General features: G+C 46.9%; 6 protein-coding genes across 6 annotated transcripts; 4 read left to right on the top strand and 2 right to left on the bottom strand.

Annotated features, from left to right (window-relative positions):
* Positions 1-6430: 6430 nt before the first annotated feature.
* On the bottom strand, positions 6431-7958 carry EJ05DRAFT_226287 (galactose oxidase). Its single transcript, XM_033739937.1, has one exon. It carries the CDS (start codon positions 7789-7791, stop codon positions 6469-6471), a length of 1323 nt encoding a protein of 440 aa, XP_033595578.1. The 5' UTR covers positions 7792-7958; the 3' UTR covers positions 6431-6468.
* Positions 7959-10509: 2551 nt separating this feature from the next.
* On the top strand, positions 10510-11404 carry EJ05DRAFT_226272 (uncharacterized protein). Its single transcript, XM_033739936.1, has 3 exons — positions 10510-10962; positions 11018-11122; positions 11186-11404. The coding sequence occupies exons 1-3, from the start codon at positions 10625-10627 to the stop codon at positions 11268-11270; spliced, it is 528 nt and encodes a 175-aa protein (XP_033595577.1). The 5' UTR covers positions 10510-10624; the 3' UTR covers positions 11271-11404.
* Positions 11405-12159: 755 nt separating this feature from the next.
* On the top strand, positions 12160-16648 carry EJ05DRAFT_480638 (uncharacterized protein). The gene has a single exon (XM_033744902.1). It carries the CDS (start codon positions 12390-12392, stop codon positions 16251-16253), a length of 3864 nt encoding a protein of 1287 aa, XP_033595576.1. The 5' UTR covers positions 12160-12389; the 3' UTR covers positions 16254-16648.
* Positions 16649-16899: 251 nt separating this feature from the next.
* Positions 16900-17909, top strand: EJ05DRAFT_515122 (U3 small nucleolar RNA-associated protein Utp11; the record flags this gene model as incomplete). Its single annotated transcript, XM_033748582.1, has 2 exons — positions 16900-17089; positions 17151-17909. The coding sequence occupies exons 1-2, from the start codon at positions 16994-16996 to the stop codon at positions 17907-17909; spliced, it is 855 nt and encodes a 284-aa protein (XP_033595575.1). The 5' UTR covers positions 16900-16993.
* On the bottom strand, positions 17534-18978 carry EJ05DRAFT_533737 (3-hydroxyacyl-CoA dehydrogenase type-2). Its single transcript, XM_033749137.1, has 2 exons — positions 18597-18978; positions 17534-18454 (listed from the first exon to the last, which is right to left on the bottom strand). The coding sequence occupies exons 1-2, from the start codon at positions 18891-18893 to the stop codon at positions 17960-17962; spliced, it is 792 nt and encodes a 263-aa protein (XP_033595574.1). The 5' UTR covers positions 18894-18978; the 3' UTR covers positions 17534-17959.
* Positions 18979-19466: 488 nt separating this feature from the next.
* On the top strand, positions 19467-19871 carry EJ05DRAFT_429906 (transcription factor TAFII-31; the record flags this gene model as incomplete). Its single annotated transcript, XM_033741541.1, has 1 exon — positions 19467-19871. A coding segment is annotated over one exon (405 nt), but the record flags the coding sequence as incomplete, so codon positions are not given.
* Between the last annotated feature and the right edge of the window lie 48 nt (positions 19872-19919).

The raw sequence follows: 19919 nt of genomic DNA, 5'->3' as shown, positions 1-19919 counted from the left end.
TTCTTTATAAGCTCGTGTAGTAGGGCCGTTTTTATAGAATAGTTATATATAAATTTTCTATAAAAGTTTGTAAATCTAGTAAATCCTTAGATTTCTTTAACTATCTTAGATTATTTCTAGTTTTTAATAGCCTTAATTTTCTTTAGATCTATTTATATTTCTCTAGGTATAATCTTAAATTCTAAAAATATAACTTTCTATATATAGAAGATACTCTTCTTTAATTCTACTAGTAGATTTACTATCTATAATTTCTAAAGTATCTTATATATATATTCTCTATACTCTTATAGGTTTCTTAAGTAAATTAATATATTATCTAGGTAGACTATTATAAAGTAGTTAAGGTATTCTCTTAGTATATCGTTAATTAGTACTTAGAATATAGCTAGTATATTAGTTAGCCTAAATAGTATTACTAGGTATTTATAGTAGCCGTATCGAGTCTAAAAGGCTATTTTCTATTTATCCTCTTCTACTATATATACTAGGTTATAGACTTCTTATAAGTCTATTATAGTAAAGTACTAAGTCTCTATAAGTTAGTTCTATAATTTATTAATTCGGCGTAGAGAGTATCTATTTTTAATAGTAATATTATTTAAGTATTAATAGTCTATATAGAGTCGTTTACTTCTATCTTTCTTTAGTATAAAGAGTATCGGATATTCTATAGGTAATTTAGAGGGTCGGATATATCCCTTTACTTCTATTTTCTTAATATATTATTATATTATCTCTAGTTATTTCTTAGTAAGTTAGTATATACTTTTAAACGTAGGTACTATTCCTAGTTAGAATATTATTATATAATTATATAGGCTACACTCTAGTAGTCCCGTCTTAAGTTCTTCTTTAAAGATAATATAATATTAGTAGTATTCCTTTAGTACGAGTATATTATTTATTTTTTAAATCTATTTATCCGTAGGCGTGCCTTATTATACTATATATTTCTTATATAAGGGTCCGCCCTTTATATTATCTTACTTATTATTAAGCTTCTAAATATAATAGATAGACTTTCTAGTTATTAGCGCCTTTACGGGTTTATTAATCTCTACTTCTTCTCTAATAGTTTCTAAGGGTCTTAATATTCCCTAGGGTATAATTTCCTTAGTTTTCTAGTTAATTATAGAGTTAACTTCTTCGAGCTATAGTATTCCTAGAATTAAATTATATTATTCTAGTTCCGCTATATCTAGTTATAATTATTAGTATTCTACTATTAAGACTAAATCTAGAGGTTCTATTTCTAAGTATACTATTCTATTAGTATATTCTATATTAAGTCCTTCGAACGTGGATAGCTTATATAGTTCTTCTTTACTATTATAGGGTATTTTTAGTTTATCTACTATAGTTAGAGAGATAAAGTTAGACTATACTCTACTATTAATTAGTACCTTAATAGAGTATTTTTAATAGAGCTAAATTTTAAGGAATATTTATATTTTATCGTCTAAGCTACTAATAGATATAAGAGATTTTCTTTTTAGCTTAGCTATTTCTCTTAGTATATCTAGCCTTCCTAGTTTTTTTATAGCTTACTAAGTTTCTATTCTATTTCTTATATAAGTTAGGTTATAGATTAAACTTACTTCTTAATTTTACCTAAGTCTACTTAAAGGTTATACTATATAATAACTTTAGATATTAGATAAGTTTAGTATATAATATCCAGGTATTAGGTATATTAGTTCTCTAGATAAATCTTATTTTCTACCTGTTTTAATATAAAGTAGTTTTTATTAGCTTCCTTAGTAATTATTTTATACTATTATATATCTTTATCTCTAAAGGCTTTTAGAATTACTTGATTTTAATACTACTATAGAAACTATTTCTAGGTTTACTTCTTATAGAGGTAGCGAAGATAGTTATTATAGATATAAGTAATCTAGAAAGTCTCGCCGTGTTCCTTGTAGTAGAGTAAAATAAGTTAGTTATCTTCTAATTAGATTTCTATATCTCTTCTAGATAGGTCTCTATTATCCTTACTTATATACTTTCTATAGCTATAGATAATATAGTAAGTAATAGGGTCTCGTTTTATTATTAATATATTATATAATTTCTCTATAGTAAGGGTTTCTTCCTTACTATCCTCTTCTATAGTACTTTCTTTAATTATTACTTCTTTAGATACCGTTTCTTTAGTTAGTTTAGATCTTCTTATTACTTCTAAGTATTTCTATAGTTCTACTTTTTTATAAAGTAATAGGGGTTATTTACTAGCTATTAAAATATTTCTTTTCTTTAGATACTAATCTATACTATCTTTTTCTAACTTATATATAAAATAGAGATTATTAGTATAACTAGTCTATAATATAGCTATATAAGGTACTTCTTCTTTTTCTATAGTAAAGTTTTCTTATCTTAGTACTAGGTCTTTAATCTAATTTTTCTTATTCTTGTTTTTCGGGTATTTACGGGCGTAGTATCTCTTTTCCTTATAGTAGAGATACTTACCTTTCTTCTTTAGTTACTCCCTTTCTTTATTAGATAGATATTTTATCTATAAGGCGCTAAGTTCTATAGATGCGGATCTATTATAGAATCTCTTATATAGATAGTTTAGGGCTCTATTAACGTAGCCCTTCCTTATATCTTATTTAAGTATAGATTAAAAGATCTTTTTCCCTCTCTTCTTATAGCGTCTTTTATATAGTTAGTTATTAATCTAGACTATAAGCTTAATATATTTCTAGAGGTTAGTAGAACGGTCTCTCTCTCTAGAGATTTCGTCCTTAATATTATTATATAATCTAGTATAGAACTAGAGGATTAGGGGTTTATTATTCTATCCTAACTAACTAGAGATTTATTAGAACTTTAAGACGTAGTTAGACGTAGATTTTATCTAGACTATTTACTAGATCTATCTCTTAGCTATTCTTTATTTATCTATATCTCTAAAAGTTATCTTAATATATTCCTTAAATTCTTCGAAGCGTTTAAAGACCTTAGTAGTATTATTCTATTAATTCTATAGATTATTTTCTATAAAGTTCCTTAAGTAGAGCTTAAACTATATAAGTATATCTCCCTTTAGTAGTCTAGTAGCGAATATAACTTATTCTTCTAGGTTCTAAATTTAATAGGCCTAGAGGTATATTCTAATCTATATTAGAAATCCTTAGAGTTTACTTTACTTACCTTTAAAAGGTTCTAGGATTTTTCTTTTAAAACCCTCTTTAGCTTTTCTAAGTTTAATATTTTCCCTTCGGAGCTCCGTAACTTACTCCCCTAATTCTATAATAAGATATCTAACTTATTCTATAGTTAGTACTTATAGAATAGTTTATAAAGATAAGGACTATCTATTATTTACTATTTTATATTTAAATAGATAGTATAAATACTTACTTTAGAGTCTAAGTAGAGTAATTAAACTATAATAAACCTTTCTAGATAAGGGTATAGCTTATCTCTAAAGTAGTCTATTCTATAGAGTATCCCGGCTTTTCTAAAGGTAAAGGTACTTAGAAGGCTCTAAGAGATATAAGTAGGTTTATAGTAAGTATTAATAGAGTATAAATAGTAACTAGCTAGTAGGCGAGTGAAGTAGTAATTATATTAGTATAAGTTAAAATTAATTACTATAGAACTATCTCTAGAGGTTAGATCTAAAGGGTCTATATAGTTCTACTAAGGTCCTCTAATTAGAATACTTATTCTAAGTATTTAGTATATTACTTAGAATACCGATATTCTATTTCTAATTATCTAGTAGGCTACTTAGAAGATCTATTCTAAGTATCTATAATTAGCTCTCCCTATAGGTATCTATCTTAGCCTTAGGTTATTATCTAAAGCCACCTATTATATTATAGGTACCTCTTCTACGTACTATACTATCTCTTATACTACTTATACTAGAGTCTACGTATTCTTCTATGGCTCTAGCTAGTAATTTATCATAGGTATTTAGTATAAATATAGCTAAATATTCCTAGGTTATCGTAGATAGGAGCTACGCTTCCTTCTATCTATTCTATTAATTATAGAATTATAAGTCTAGGTATTATTCTCTAAATAAAATATATTATACTTTAGTAGAAAAGAGTAGAGGGTTATTAAGAAAGTACTTTTTATAGTCTCTCTTCTAGTCTTTCTACTTCTTTTAGTTCTTCTCTATAAATATAGTAGAGTCTTTAGATTTTAGTATATCTAGAGAAGGAATAGAGTAAATTAGTAATAAAGCGGCTAGGTATATAGTAGATTATTATAACTCTAGTAGTAGGTAAACTAATTCCGTCTAAATTAGTATAGAAAGTTATCTATCTATTATTATTTAGCGTAGTTCTTTAAGAGACTCCTTAAGTTCTTATCTCTTTATAAGAAGTTTTATATATTCTATCTACTCTTTAAGGGTTTAAATCTCTTAAGCCTAATTTATAATATATTTCTAAAGTTTAGTAATAGTTTATTATAATACCTTATATAGCTCCGCTATAACTTATTATCTAGCTTTATATTATTAGAAATTACTTAGTATATCTACTATTTCTTTATTTGAAAGTTCTATAATTTAGTTTAATATCTCTACTTCTTAGTTAGGAATAGCTAGAATTAATACTAATTATAGAGGATCTCTATTATTTAATATAGTATTACTTATCTCTATAGTAGATTATATTAATCTTCTTAGTTCTAGTTAGACTATCTTAACTATAGTACTATATAGAGAGTAATTTAAATATAAGAATAGGGTTATTAGATAGTAGTATAGTTAGATAGAATAATAGGGTATATTCTATTATAGAATAAATTACTACTAAACCCTTTTAGTAGAAATCTAAGAGTATATATATAAAGGGATACTAATCTATCTAGTATATAACTATTTACTACCCTTCACGCTATCTTCTAACTAGGTTAGCTAAGGTATATATAGATCGGGTTATATCTAAGGCTAAGTTCTAATACTAGAGCTCTTCTTATTCTTCTTTTTAGATTAGAAAATATTATTAGAGTCTTCTAATAGATTTATAAAGTAACTAGCTTTTATAGAGACTTTAAAAGGCTTATTAAGAGTAATTAATATATACTCTAGATCTATAACTTTATTAGAAAGATCTATATAGGTTAGTAAGATTCTATAGAAGAATATATTAACTAAATTTACCTTCTATCTTAAGAAGAGACTTATTAATAGTAATTACTAACTCTTATAAGGCTAGGGCCCTAACTTTAGAGCTCTAACCGCTCTCTTTAATTAACTAAGCTAAAGTCTTATCTTCTAAGTTAGAATCTTAGAAGAATAGTAAACCCTAAGGTCTATTTAGATATAGATAACTATAGACTATCTTTAAGTAACTCTTATAAACTATATAGATTAATCTATACTTAAGAAATAAAGTAACTTAATCTACTATCTAGAGAACCTATATTTACTACTAATATAGTATTAAGTAACTTACTCTTAGAAGTTCTATATAGATAATCTATAAAAGTATAATAAAGATCTTTATTTATAACTATATCTACTATAAGAAGATTAAGTTAGAAAGGAAAAGATAAAGTTAAAGTTTATATATATAAAATTATAATATTAATTAGAGTAATTTCTAAGCTTATAGAAGTTCTAGCTATATTATTAGATATTATTAAAGGAATTTAGTATTAGAAAAGCTAAGAAAAAGATTAAATTAGTTAAGAAATATAATATTAAAAGATAGTAGAATATAAGAATAGTAAAGGTAACTATTTAGTATTAAAATAAGCTTAGACTACTACTCTTATATAATATATTACTAACACGGCCTAGTACTAAAGAGATTTTATATATCTATCTTTCTATATTATATATTCTAACTCTATTAGTTATCTTTAATAGTCTTATAGAAGCTTATATAATTAGAAGAGGAAAGATATAGAATTTCTATTAGATAATCCTTATTACTTAGAACTTATTTAGTGTTAGGCACGTATATATAGTATATAGATAGACTTAGTAGATATATTAATTAATTTTGCCACGTCTAATTTACCAAAGTGCCTACAATTTTGCGGTTTGGAAGTCACGAGGTGAGGTTTATTTCCGACGTTAATTATAGAGGCGGATGGGATGTGTGCTTTGTGGATGTGGGGCCGGGCTGTTTCCGACGAATGAGCGTGGGGCGGGGAGTGTGCTGACAGACGGAAGGCCAACGGCAGGGCTAGTGGTTCCTAACGTCCGAATACCTTATATCCAGCATGTCGAGGACATCTATTGGTGTGTCTGGCCGGTATGCAAAGTGTACCGCGGTTCGGCGGTCGTTGTTCATACAACAGCAGGCAGTGCTAGAGCCGGACGGGATGCCCGGACAAGCGAGCTCGCAAATAGATGTATCATCTTCACGCTGCCACACCGGGAGATCTGCATTGACCGGATGCGAGATTGAGGTCTCGTTGTGGTCTTGACTATCAAATTCTGGGGTATCTATCTGCTCCGCTCACACTCAGGAACCAGGAATCGATTCAGGAGCCAGGCAGGATGTCGGTAGCGATCTTGACGATCCATCCGTCGCCGAGCACGTCGCCCTTTTCGTCGATACCGCCCCAGATCATAAATTGCCTTGTGCCCGTCATGGCGCTTGCAAAGGCACCTCTGCCCGTCCAGCTACCGCCTTTCCTCTCCTCGTCTCCAATGTCTACGCTGGTAATCTCGACGGGCGCCCACTGCCCCTTGAAGCTGTCTACCTTGGGGATATTCTCCCTGATTGCATCCTTCACTCCGGCGCCGGACAGCATGGCGGCTGGGAGCTGATAGGCCCACATGTCGTGCAGATATCTTGCGCCCGTCACTTCGCGGGCTTCGTCTTCGCCGAGCGCCACAAGGAGGTACTCGCGGCCTTGACCGGTCGAGATGTGATGTAATGCAGTCATGCTGCGATTTGCTGGATATAGCGGCCTGCTGCTGCTGTCTTCTCCTTGACCCGTTGTAGCTCCTTCCCCAGCTGATACCGACTCCCAGCCAGACGTCTCATGCTCTTGCTGAGGCTCCAAGCCCGCCTGCACGAACGGCTCAAGCTGCGGTAAGGTCAAGCACTGCAAGACGTCCTGGGGGTTCTCGCCTCCAGATGTGGTCACGCCGCCGAACCGCCAGAGTTTGTTCTGGGCATATGCTAAGCTCGGACTGGACCTGGCAGCTTCGTGTGCGGTGGACAGCCTCGTCCACTTGCCGTGATCGAGCGGAAAAGCCCAGGTGTCATCCAGGAGCTTCCCATCCGCGTCTCTCCCGCCGTGAATGAAGATGACGTTACCGTCGTCGCTCGCAGTGCTTGCGTGGCCCGCCCGTGGACTTGGAAATTTCGTATCTGGCGGCGGGTCTAGGAAGAGCCAGCTGGTGGTGGCAGGATCATATACCCACAGTCTGCCTTGTTCGTCAACTGGCTTGCCTTGCCCGTCCTCGCCGCCGAATATGAACATCTTGTTCCTCGCACTGACCGAAGTGTGCCGGGCCCTGGCTGCCGGCGCGCCTTGCTCTTTCTCTGCTGTGTGACATGGGACTCTTTCTACACTAGCCGTGGTCTGTTCGGTGGTGTTGAGGTTCAGGACAGTGACTTCGTTGGAGGCGAGGGCGGACGAGCTGTCTAAGGAGGTCCTCCCACCGAAGACGAAGGCCTGTGTGCCAATGACATTGAGGGAGTGATGGGCGCGCTCAACATTCTTGCCGGTCGCGACATGCTCGAGGTGTACTTTCAACGGTAGAGTGGGTTTCGTGACAAAATAAGCACCGACAGCACCTTCAACGACAGTCTCGGCGGTGTAGGCCAGTGCGGTTGCAGCGATGGGATCCATGGGGAGGCGGGGACAGGCCTGGAAGTGTGGGATAGAGTAGTGTGAGGGTATGGCGGAAGTATGTGAAACACGGTGGATTGTCTTGCCTCCTGGACGCAAGCTAGGCGTGGTGCGAGGAGTTGAGGTATGACGTCATTTGCAGAACGCGAGCCTGAGCCTGAGCCTCAGGCTTCAGCTACAGACAACATGCTCAGGGGCATGTGTCGTGTTCTGAAACAGACGATGGGATCGAACGGTAGTACTCAACACACCACTGCACCGGACCTTCCGTTGATGGGAGTGAAATGTGGATAGTGCATGGTAATATGGATGTCTCGGGTACAGGTGCGAGCTAGATGAGTGCAGTAGTCAACGAGGAGAGAATGGGCGGTCAAGGCATTTTCTTTTCTTTTTTTGATAACAAAGATCAGCGCGTCGTACTACTTGTCGATAGATTGAAACAATCAATCAATCGACGATGCAGCACGAGACTGGAAATGAAGATGGCCGGTGATGGAGCAGAAGTGGCAGGTGAGCTCAAAGGGCAGATATCAGCACGTGGAAGCATCCATGACAGGCATGGTGGCGGCGCGGGATGGAATCATCTGCGCGGGAGTTTAAGCAGCAGCAGCAGCAGCAGCAGCAGGCAGCATTGAGGAAGTGAGAGAGTGGAGACGAGATGAAGAAAAAAGGCCGGAGGGTTGCGGCAGTAAGTATTAGTGAGTCGAGAGTGAGGGTCATGAACAGACAGTCCGTCCGCATTGCAGTGGGCCTCCAAGCTCCATAATAAGAAGAATGCTCGAGTCGTGAAGGTGAGGTAGGTCGGGCCGGTTCGTCAGGTATGAAAGAAGGTGAAGAGATCAGTAATGACGGGGACACGACAGGTGGGAGTAGAGTCAGTAGAGAGTAATTAGCTAGAGTAGTAGTAGTTTGCAGGTCAGGGAAGGGCTAATTAGTGGTGAATGCACAGGACACACAGGACAAGGACACAGGACGCAGGACAGCAAAGGTGACAAGCCAGGCATTCCCAGCAGACAAAAGGATCAGCGTTTGTGTTGACACATGAACCGGAGCAGATGGTGAGACGGAGGCGGAGACGGTGGGGAGGCAGGAGGGATTATTTATTGTTGCGATGAATGAAGATGATGCTGTTGGTATAGAGAGAGTATTAAGGTAGAGAGAGAAGAGTGAAGATTGTGAGGGTGAGAGCGAAGTAAGGCCGGATCGCGAGCGCACGGACCCTGGCTGTGCGCGGACGATGTCGGGCAGTGACGTAATTCAGGGTTCACAGTTCACAGGGTCGGGCAGACGTCGGCGCGGACAACGCTCAATACTAGGTAGGTAAGTAGGAGGTAGACAAGTGGTAGGTTGCCCGATGGCTGAGTGTGTGAGTATTGACAGTAACCAAACTATTGATATTGGCCAGCCATGGCATGCACAGCGACACAACAACACACACCAGCAAAAGTATACGAGTGCGAATGATGAGTGGTGAGTGGTGAGTGGTGCAGGCGTGGCGAACGGTGGAAGAAGAAAGCAGCAGACAAGCGGCGAGCTGTATCAACCCATCCATGCATCCACACGAAACGCAGGGGCTTGTTAACGGTCGGCACAACGTCATTCTCGCGCCAGCATCCACCCTGGCAATTCATCGTTGTGTTACGGACAGGGCCTTGCATTGACTGTCTGGGTAAGTAGGTAGTAAGTAGACAGACTGTTACTGGTGACACGCCCATGTGTGTATGTGTGTCTGTCTGTGTGTGTGAGGCTGGCTGTGCCTGTCCTGCTCTCCTGACTGCCTGCCATCCGCCCAGCCAATCAGGTGCCAGCAGTCTTGTAGCCTAGCCCCCTCCTCCATCCCGTCAATCGTCATGTTAATCGCCAGGAGAGGGAGAGAGAGAAAGACAGTCGAGAATTAGAGAGGCCTTTTGATTGTAATGCTAATAATAATTAAATCACAACATTCCTTTCATCTCATCTCTCTCAACCCACGCCCGGCTCACTCGCTCAATCATCATCACTCAATCACTCAACTGCCGCCCACCCACTTTTAAAAAAAAACACACAACAGGTGGAGCCGCTGCTCGTCATTCTCTCTCACTCTCTCACACACACACATACATACAGTACCGTCGACTTCTTCACGCACCGCGACACGGCCCCCTCCCAAAGGAGCCAAAACTCATTCTTTTGATTTTCTCCTGTCCCGAAGCCCCTCTCCCCCCTGCCCCCCCCCGGGCTGTCCTCGAATCGCGTCACTTTGTCAAATCTCTACTCTGCTGCTCCTCTACTCCTACTCTTACTACTACTACTACTACCACTACATCTACATCTACTACATCTACTACTTCCTCTCTCTGCGCGCCGCCATCCATCGACTTTGCCGCACTCATCATCCACACCCACACACAATCAATCCACGCGCTTGCTGATCTCCCTTGGCGCCTAAACCCTCTCACAAACCCCTCGCCTGACCGCCTCGTCCAGAGCGAATAAGCCTTTCGCTTTGCCCCCTTATTAGCCGATCGTCTGCATCATATCCTCTTTTCCTCCTTCTCCTCCTCCTTCTAATCCACAAACCCAACTGATCCGTCTGCTGGTGTTTGTGCCGCTCCCTGCCCATCCACCCGCTAAACTTCCTCACATCACATACATACTATACTACTGTACTCTATTACCTTACATACCTTAAATCACCCCCACCGCCATTCTGCCTACTCCCTGCCACCACCTCCACTCCACTTGTCGTCCATCCCAGCATCTTCTCTCCGCCATCGCTCCCTCCCTTACCCCGTCACCACTACCACCCATATCCGCCACTATCACCACTACCACCACCACCACAACGGCCAACATGTCTTCGCAACCACAACCACAACCTGCCGCCATCACTTCGCCCATCCTTACCGTCACCGAACACACTGCCGACGGTCCCTCGCACTCCGACATGGAAGATCATCACTCGTCCGCTTCTTCATCCGCCAGCGACGACTGCTCCGACGGCTCAAGACTGCAGCGCCCGAAGCTGGGCAGCAGGAAAAGCAGTGGCACCATCATCATCCCACGCGACAGCCCGCACGTCGAACTCAAGGATGAAGACTACGACGAGACCGATGCACGAACCATGAGCCCGAGGAGAAGCAGCGAGGAGATTGACCGGCTGGGTGAAGGCGCAAAGGATGCTCTGCTTGAGTATGCTGCCCTGCGTGATACTATTGCCCTTCACATTGAACTAACCCCTGCACAGACAATCAAAACAACTCCAGGCCAGTCTGCTCGAGATTGTTGAGCGCGTCGAGTCGGTGCGAGCCGAGCATGAGAAACTCGAGGGCGGGAACCGCTTCCTGCAGTCGTATGTTGCCCTACTACCTCTCTCTCACTCTCTCATTTGGACGCGCGCTAATCCCCATTCCAGATATATCGGCGAACTCATGCAAACCAGCAAGCTGATTGCTGCCGGTGCCTCGAAAATGAAGGGCAAAGCCAAGTCGCGAGGCTGATGCCATTGACTCTTGTGATTCCATTCCATCCAATTCACTCACTCCCACTCGACTCTATCCAATCATCATCATCATCATCCACCACGCTTCTTCTCACCGCAGTCGAAGAAGATGTTCCATCCGTCCTTGCATAGCGATGCGCGTTGGTTGCGCTCCATCATCCCACTATTTGGCCTCTCTCATCTCGGCCGCCTTTCAAGGCCCAGCCCTGCATTCCATCTTCTCCCCATTCGCTTCTCTGTAATCTACTACCATAACAACACTAAATCAGCCATGTCGCTGCACATGCGCTCTTACTTTTACAATCCACATTCCGCTCGGATACACATCACGAGTAGTTTGGAGCTGAGGACAACTGCCGCTTTTTGCGAGAGAAAATGGCCTCGGCTCCACCCAGGCGTCGACAGGAGGAAGAGGAACCGGCGTTCTTGTACGATTGTTTGATTTGCAGTTGGTTTGCAGGTCCACGGTGCAGAGACGGGCCATACCGCTCTTCAGTGTACAACAACACTATGATACCAGCCAGCCTTTGAGCAGGCTTCAGACAGCAAATGAGAGGCTAGCTAGCTATACGCACACACACATACACACTCACCTCTTGTCCACGTTCGCAGTCTCGCTGAGACCTGCACGAGAAGTAGAAGCAGAAGTAGAAGTAGCTTATTAGCGTCAATGAAAGTCTTTCAAATAAAACACTACAATTGCTAAATCAACATGACCGTGTAATTACTGGGTGCATCGACGCGTCAAGTGCTGCCTGAAGTTATAGTACGCGACGTGTTTTGTGCGTGCGTGCGTTCGTGGTGGCCTGGGGCAGGCAACTCCGACCACCGCTTGCGCCAGAACTCTCCACTTCCCCCCGGTCAACTTGATGATATTGCGCCTCACTCGCAGCCAGTCGCCAAAACTGCGACTCTACCTGACAAACAAACTTGAATACTCCTCCTCGACTTCCCGTGTGTCGCGCCTCTCCAGTACATACAAGCCAGCCAGCCAGCCCCCCCCCGAGCGGGTCGATGTCTTGCATTCTTCCCCGGCACGTCGTTGTCGCGCCGCCGCCGCCGCCGCCCGGCAAACATCGTCATCATCGTTCTTCGTAGTAGGTAGTCGCACCGAATAATGGAGTACAGCACCGACATCTCTGCCATCAAAAGCCAGCTCGAGATCGAGCAGATCCTGCTGGACAGCCTGGACCGCGAGGCCGAGGATTACGACGAGGACAGGATCAACTACGAGCAGAATATTCTCACGCTGGAGCGTCGGCTGCAAGAGCTGGGGTACTGTGCTGCTGAGGCGCGGGATGGGAGTAGTCCTGCTGCTGTGACTGTGGACGCTCGAGATGGGCATCTGGGAGGTCGGACTGCGGTCATGGAGGACGTCCAACACGCGCGTCAGGGAAACCACACTCCTTCACGCGACTCGACCAACGATCAAATCCACTATCCCGCCCTGAACCATACTCCACAGTCCTCTTCCTCTGCCTCTCTGCCAGATCTCGCTCTCGAACCTCAGCTCCAACGGAAGCGCGCCCACGAACATACCCTCTCCTCGCCACTACGTGCTGGTCCTAAATTCCCTCGATACACACCCAGTCCTTCACTCAGCGGCCGCAACACACCCCATACAGGAGACGCTCCGGGCGCCTCGCTACTGGAGAATGCCACCCAAAACGCCTCGTGGCCCGACTTTCGTGGCATGGGCAAAGCAGAAAGCCAGCAGAATCAGAGACATCACCCCATCGGACAAGACCATGCATTCGGAGATCGATCTGCCGCTCATCCCACGGAGCTGTCACTGCCCAGCAGGCTTGCAAGTCAACAACCCCCTCTCCATTCCCACAACACTCAGAGACCCTTTCTCCCACCCTTACCATCACCATACAACACCCCTCCCATGACTGTCAATGGCCGGAATATCAACACTGGCTACGATACCCTGGCTTCTTCCAATCCTGCTAGCACGAGGAGGGGCTACTCCCAGCTCCCGCCTCCCTCGAATCTCAAGTTCGAACCGCAAACGTCGTCAGAGAACAAATTTGCCTTTGGTGGACAAGAGAGGAGCGCCCCTCATGCTTCAGGCCAGTCTACCTTCATTGACCTGACCGGCTCAAGCGATGAAGATGAAGCAACAATCACAGACGTTCGCGCCGTCAATCGTCCACACTTCATCGCCGCTTCCCAGCGCCAATACGGCCCGGCCGATCCGTTTGCCGCTGACCTCGAGCGATATTATCCACCCAGCCACTACGCGGCCAACCCACTAAGCTCAGCAAACACTACCATGTCAAATTACAAGCAGCAAATGTCCGGCCTGGGCTCCCTCGCCTCCAACATGTACTCTACCGCTCAGACTCTAGCTCGGGGCGTTGGCAATGCATTCGGGGAACTGACGGGATATGGCGCCGAGAGCAGCTCCCGGAGGTCGTCCCGGCTACCATGGGAAGTCGGCAATGACCCCCTCGACCGTTACGACGACAGATGGAACGTCACCCCACAGGAGACCAAAGACCAACTGCACAAGCTGCTCGAGAACATCAATGCCGACGAAGACCGAGAAGAGACTCCCGTCCAGCTCAGCATCGAGCTCAAGGACCATCAGAAGATCGGCTTGGCCTGGCTGCGGAAGATGGAAGAAGGCACCAACAAGGGAGGAATACTCGCCGACGACATGGGTCTTGGCAAGACCGTCCAAGCTCTAGCCCTGATCATCGCCCGACCTTCGCCCGAAAAGAGATACAAGACCACCCTGATCGTCGCCCCACTGGCACTCATGCGGCAGTGGGAGAAGGAGATCAAGACCAAAGTCAAGCCGCGCCACCGCCTCTCCGTCTACATCTACCACGGCCCCAACCGAAAGCAGAGCTTTGACTATCTCCGCAACTTTGACTGCGTGCTGACCACGTACGGAACTCTCGCGACCGAGCGCAAGAGAAAGGAAAAGTGGGACAAGATATGGGCGGAGAATCCGACGGCCCGGATTGGCAACAAGGATCGCTTTCCACTTCTTGACAACAGCACGAAGTGGTACCGTGTCATCCTGGACGAAGCCCAGAATATCAAGAACAAGGATGCGCTGACCTCAAAGGCAGCCGGAGAACTGAAAGCCTGCACCCGCATCTGCATGACCGGAACCCCGATGATGAACAACGTCAACGAGCTGTACTCGCTGATACGGTTCTTGGGCATCAAGCCCTACTGCTTCTGGAACTCATTCAGACAGGACATTGGTGGTCCCATCACCAAATGGTCGGGCAACAACGAACCGGCCATGGAAAAGCTTCGCGTGCTCTGGAAGGCCATAGCCTTGCGGAGGCGGAAGGACTCCCAGATCAACGGCAAACCCATCATCGTCATCCCGCCCAAGGTCGTAGAATCGGTCCACGTTCAGTTCGACGACGACCAGAAAGCGCTCTACTCTGCCCTGGAGACACAGACCCAGGTCAAGTTCAATAGATATCTCAAGGCCAACAAGGTGCTGAACAACTACGCAAACATGCTCGTCTTGCTGCTGCGACTTCGGCAGGCCTGCTGCCATCCTCACCTGATCAACGACTTGGGCATCGAAGGGCCTGGTAATATGACGCTGGACGGCATGAAGACTTTGGCCGCGCAATTCGCCGACGACGTCGTCGCTCGTATCAAGGACCAAGAGGATGCCTTTCAATGCCCCGTGTGCTTTGATGCGACGGAGAACCCTTCGCTCTCCTTTCCCTGCGGACATGTCCTCTGTCTCGAGTGCTTTGCCAAAGTCACGGATCCAGCAAACGTAGCCCAGGGTGATGACGGCGACACGCGACCCAAGTGTCCGTCATGCCGTGAGCGGCTTGACGCGAACCAGGTCGTCGACTATCGCTCATTCTGCAGCGTGCACATACCCGGCAAGTTCCCCGAAACCGGCCAGACGCCAGATGACGAATCCGACTCCGATGACGACGAGACTGAGGATGACGACGAGGAAGAAGACTCCCTCGAGGACGAAACCCTCGATGGCTTTATCGTGCGGACAGATGATGAAGAGGAAGCAGAGGAAGCAGAGGAAGAAGACGAGGATCAAGTGCCCGGAAAGCAGAAAGCAGCCAAAGCCAGACACAAAGGGAAAGCAGTATCGAATGGCAAAGGGAAAGCCAAGCTCGAGTCTAGCGATACGGAGCCCGACAGTGCCTTGGACTCCGCCCCCGGATCCTCGGCACGACGTCCAAAGACAAAGGCTATCCTAGACGAAGATGACGAAGTTGATGAAGAATCCAAGTCAAAGAGTCTTGTACCTACAAACGGACAGAGTAGCACGACGGCAGCGAAAACAAAGGGAAAGGGCAAGCGGCCTGCGAAACGCAATCCTTTTGCTAAGAAGCCCCCGAAAAAGACACTTGCTCAATTGAAGCTAGACTCTCGACGGAGCAAAGCAGCGCGGCTCGCTTATCTGAAACGACTCCAGAAGCAATGGGAAAACAGTGCAAAGCTCGAGAAGACCATGGAGCTATTACGCTCCATCCGTGAGAACGACCCGACCGAAAAGACAATCATCTTCAGCCAGTGGACCTCCCTGCTCGACCTGCTCGAGGTGCCCATCAACAAGGAAGGCTGGGGCTGCCAACGCTACGACGGCAGCATGAAACCCGCCGAGCGCACCGAAGCCATTGACGAATTCACCGAGTCCCCCCGCTGCACAATCCTCCTCACCTCGCTCAAGGCCGGTAATGCGGGCCTCAACCTGCACCAGGCCTCGCAGGTCATCATGCTGGACCCCTTTTGGAACCCGTACACGGAGGAGCAGGCCATTGATCGCGCCCACAGGTTTCCCCAGCAGAGGCAGGTGCATGTGCATCGCGTCCTGACTACCGAGACGGTCGAGGACCGGATTGTGGCTCTGCAGGACAAGAAGAAGATGCTGATTGAGGCGGCCATGGACGAGACGGCCGGTAAGAATATTGCTCGCTTGGGCGTGCGTGAATTCGGGTATCTCTTTGGTCTCAATGCGCTGTAGCGGGGCAGGCCGATATCTCGTCACGCTGAGCAGTTCCATGTCAACGGATACCTTACCGGGGGCGTTTGGAGCAGTGCGCCTATGTGCCGCTTCTCTCCAGTTTCATTCGAGGTTAACGGAGTGACGGACCACCAACACGACACAATTTCTCCGGTCGGCGATCTGATATCATTTACCCGGGGCAATAGCGCCGGTGGCGTTCATTTATAGATGGCAAAGAAAGGGGCTCAAGGCTCGCGCCAGATTATCTTTTCGGACTTTTTTTTTTACTGGGAGGCAAACTGTCTTTTGGTTTATTTTGGATACCACCCCAGCTTAGACAGATTACTCTGCTGTTTTTTTGGAATTCTTATGCTTTGTTCGAGGCGCGATCTTGGACATTGTTATGGTGTGCTTGATATGCTGATCTATGATGTGTGTGTGTGTGTGTGTGTGTGTGAGTGATGCTTTCTTCGAGACTGGCCTTGTCGTGGAATATAATGAACCTCATAGCCCTCTGACGGTCTAAGTTGACCTGAGTATCATCCCTTGCGGTCTCCGGGTCCCAGCATACGCGAACATGTCAGCACGGGTAATGCGGGACGGCCGCTCTTCGGCGAAACAGGCACGTACAACCTCACGTCGAATAATTTCTCTTAGTTTACTAGCCGTCCTCTACCACATCACACAAACACCACGCACAACCCAGGCTGAGCCTTCCTTCATATCCTCAACTTGCACGCCCGAACAGCTCGCCCAGCATGTCGTCCATGCGCAACGCCGTCCAGCGCCGCAACCACAAGGAGCGCGCCCAGCCCGAAGAACGCAAGAAATGGGGCCTGCTCGAGAAGCACAAAGTAAGGACTTTCCGTCTGCCCCGCTTCTCTCCTACATGTACCTAACAACACAATCTCCCAGGACTACAGCCTCCGCGCCAAAGACTTTGCCAAGAAAAAGGCGCACATCCGCCTGCTGCGCGAAAAGGCGGGCGCGCGCAACCCGGACGAGTTCTCGTTTGGGATGGTGAATGCGCGGTCAAAGGGCGGGGTCAAGCAGGCGGATCGCGGGAATCGGAGTATGAGTCATGAGGTGGTCAAGTTGTTGAAGACGCAGGATCAGGGGTATTTGCGGACGATGCTGCAGAGTGTGCGGAATGAGCGGCGGGAGTTGGAGGAGGGGTTGGTGTTGGGGGTGGATGGGGTTGGGGCGTTGAAGAGTGCGGGGCTGAAGCAGGGGGGGCATATGGTTTTTGTGGATGGGGTGGAGGAGCAGAGGGCGTTTGATGCGGGGGAGTGGTTCGGTGTGGAGGAGGGGGATGGGATGATGGGTAGGGTTTGGAATCGGAGGAGGAAGGGGTCGACGGGTGTGGCTGCTGAGGAGAAGGAGGTGCTTGAGGATGTTGAGGATGGGGATGGTGGTGGTGGGATGAAGAGGAAGAAGTCGCAGAAAGTGCAAGACGCGGAGGCGCAAAATGCCAAGGACGAGGCTGTGTGGCAGAGACGAAAGGCGAAGTGGCAAGACCAGCAGCTGAGGAAGCTCGAAGCCGTCAAGCAGAAAGAGGAAGACCTGGTGACGGCAGACCAGGAGTTGGAGCTCCAGCGCGCGAGGGCAAATCACCAGATTGGCGGCGTCAACAAGAAGGGCGTCAAGTTCAAGATCGGCCAGCGTCGGCGGTGAAGGAAGCAAGCGCACATCCACATCATTTACAATGCGACAAGAATACAATCCTACAATTTACTCGGCATCCTCATCGCGCCATCCAGCCGAATGACCGTCCCATTCAGCATCGGATTCTCAATACACTCCCTCGCCACCCGCGCAAACTCGTCCGGCTTGCCCGCCCTCTTCGGCCACTCCATCACCCTCTCCAGGCTCTGCCGCACCTTTGCGCCCATCATCGCCGTCATCCCGCTCTCAAACAGACTCGGCGCAATCGTCACCGCCCGGATCCCGAACCGCGACAGATCCCGCGCAAGCGGCAGCGTCAGACTCGCCAGCCCGCCCTTGGACGCCGCATACGCCACCTGGCCCATCTGCCCGTCGAATGCAGCCGACGAGGCAAACATCAGCAGCACGCCGCGCTCGCCGTCTGCGCCCAGCGGCTCGTTTTGCGTCAGGTACGGCAGCGTCTGGCGGATCAGGTCGATGGTGCCGCGCAGGTTCACGTTGATGACGAAGTCGAAGGCTGCGAGGGGCAGGGGTTCGTTGTTCTTGTCGATAATCTTGAAGACAGAATACAAATTAGCTTCATCTACTTTCTACTCTCTCCACATCCATGCCCCTTGTTCCCCCTTTCCCCATCGTCCCCCTTCTCAACTCCCCAACTCCCCAGCAAGCACACAATGCGCAAAAAAAAAAACTCACCAATCCCGGATTCCCAACCCCGGCCCCAGCAACCACCCCGCCCAACGCCGCGCCCGTCGTCTGAACCCACTCCACCGTCCCCTGTACAGCCGCAGCAATCGAGTCCGTGTCCGTGACGTCGACCTCGTGGAATCGTGCGCGGACGGAGCCGAGCTCGGATATGATTGCGTCGCCGGCTTCGGCGTTCATGTCGAGCAGGGAGATGTAGGCGCCGTGTGAGTGCAGGAGGCGGGCTGTTGCGAGGGCGAGGCCGGAGGAGCCGCCTGATATTATGAAGGTGCGGTTTTGGAGGTGCATTTTGGGGGTGTGGTGGATGGGTGGGTAGAGGGGTGTGGGTTGGAGTGGGTGGGTGAGCAAGTGAATGAGCAAGTGAGGAGCAATTCATCCATGCAGTGATTTCGTCCATTGTGCCTCGGCATGCCCTTGAGTCGCGGCACGGCGTCAGGGCTAGGTAGTGTAATTAGCTCCACAGGTTCAGCCCTACGGAACTCCCGCGCGCGTGCCAAGCCTCACACAACCCCGTTCGCGTAGGTCAACCTCACCTCAAACCTCACCTCCAAAAACTTCTACGCCCGCACTGAAGACGCCATCTACACACAAACAATGGCATCCCCAAGCGACGCCGCCGTCGCTCCAAACGGCATATCCACACCTCCACCCACCACCGGACCCACGACCGCCGCGCGCACCGCAGGCCCAGCAGCAGGCCCAGCAGCAGCAAGCTCGCCCTCGACCCTCACCGCGCAAAACACACCCTCCACCCACCCAGCACCACCACAACCACAACAAGCACCACCACCCCAACCGCAATCCCAACCCCCCATCCCCACCCACGCCCCAACATCCACCACCGACCCCGGCACAACCAAACGCCCACGCGACCAACGCATCCTCCACCTCGTCCTAGCAAGCATGGGCGTACACGCCTACGAAGAGCGCGTCCCCCTCATGCTCCAAGACTTTGCCTACCGCTACCAAGTCGGCATCCTCGCCGACGCGCTCGCCCTCTCACCCGACAACCACCTGACCGCCGCCCACGAGCCAGGCAGCAAAAAGGCCGCCCAGCAACCTGCCGAGCCGGTCGTCAAGGCCGCTGCCATCAGGCAGGCGATTGGGAGTCGGGTGGCGCATCAGTTTTGCGCTGGGTTGCCGAAGGAGTTTTTGCTGGAGTTGGGCATGGAGAGGAATAGGACTGTTTTGCCGAGGGTGGAGAGGGAGTTTGGGGTTAGGTTGCCGGCGGAGAAGTTTTGTTTGACTGGGACGGGGTGGGGGTTGAGGGTGGGGTGGGAGAGTGAGGAGGAGGTTGATGGGGATGGGGAGGGG

Source organism: Pseudovirgaria hyperparasitica (genome assembly GCF_010093815.1).
Source record: "Pseudovirgaria hyperparasitica strain CBS 121739 unplaced genomic scaffold EJ05scaffold_22, whole genome shotgun sequence".
NCBI classification, from domain to species: domain Eukaryota; kingdom Fungi; phylum Ascomycota; class Dothideomycetes; order Acrospermales; family Acrospermaceae; genus Pseudovirgaria; species Pseudovirgaria hyperparasitica.
This window is presented reverse-complemented; position numbering and strand designations above follow the sequence as displayed.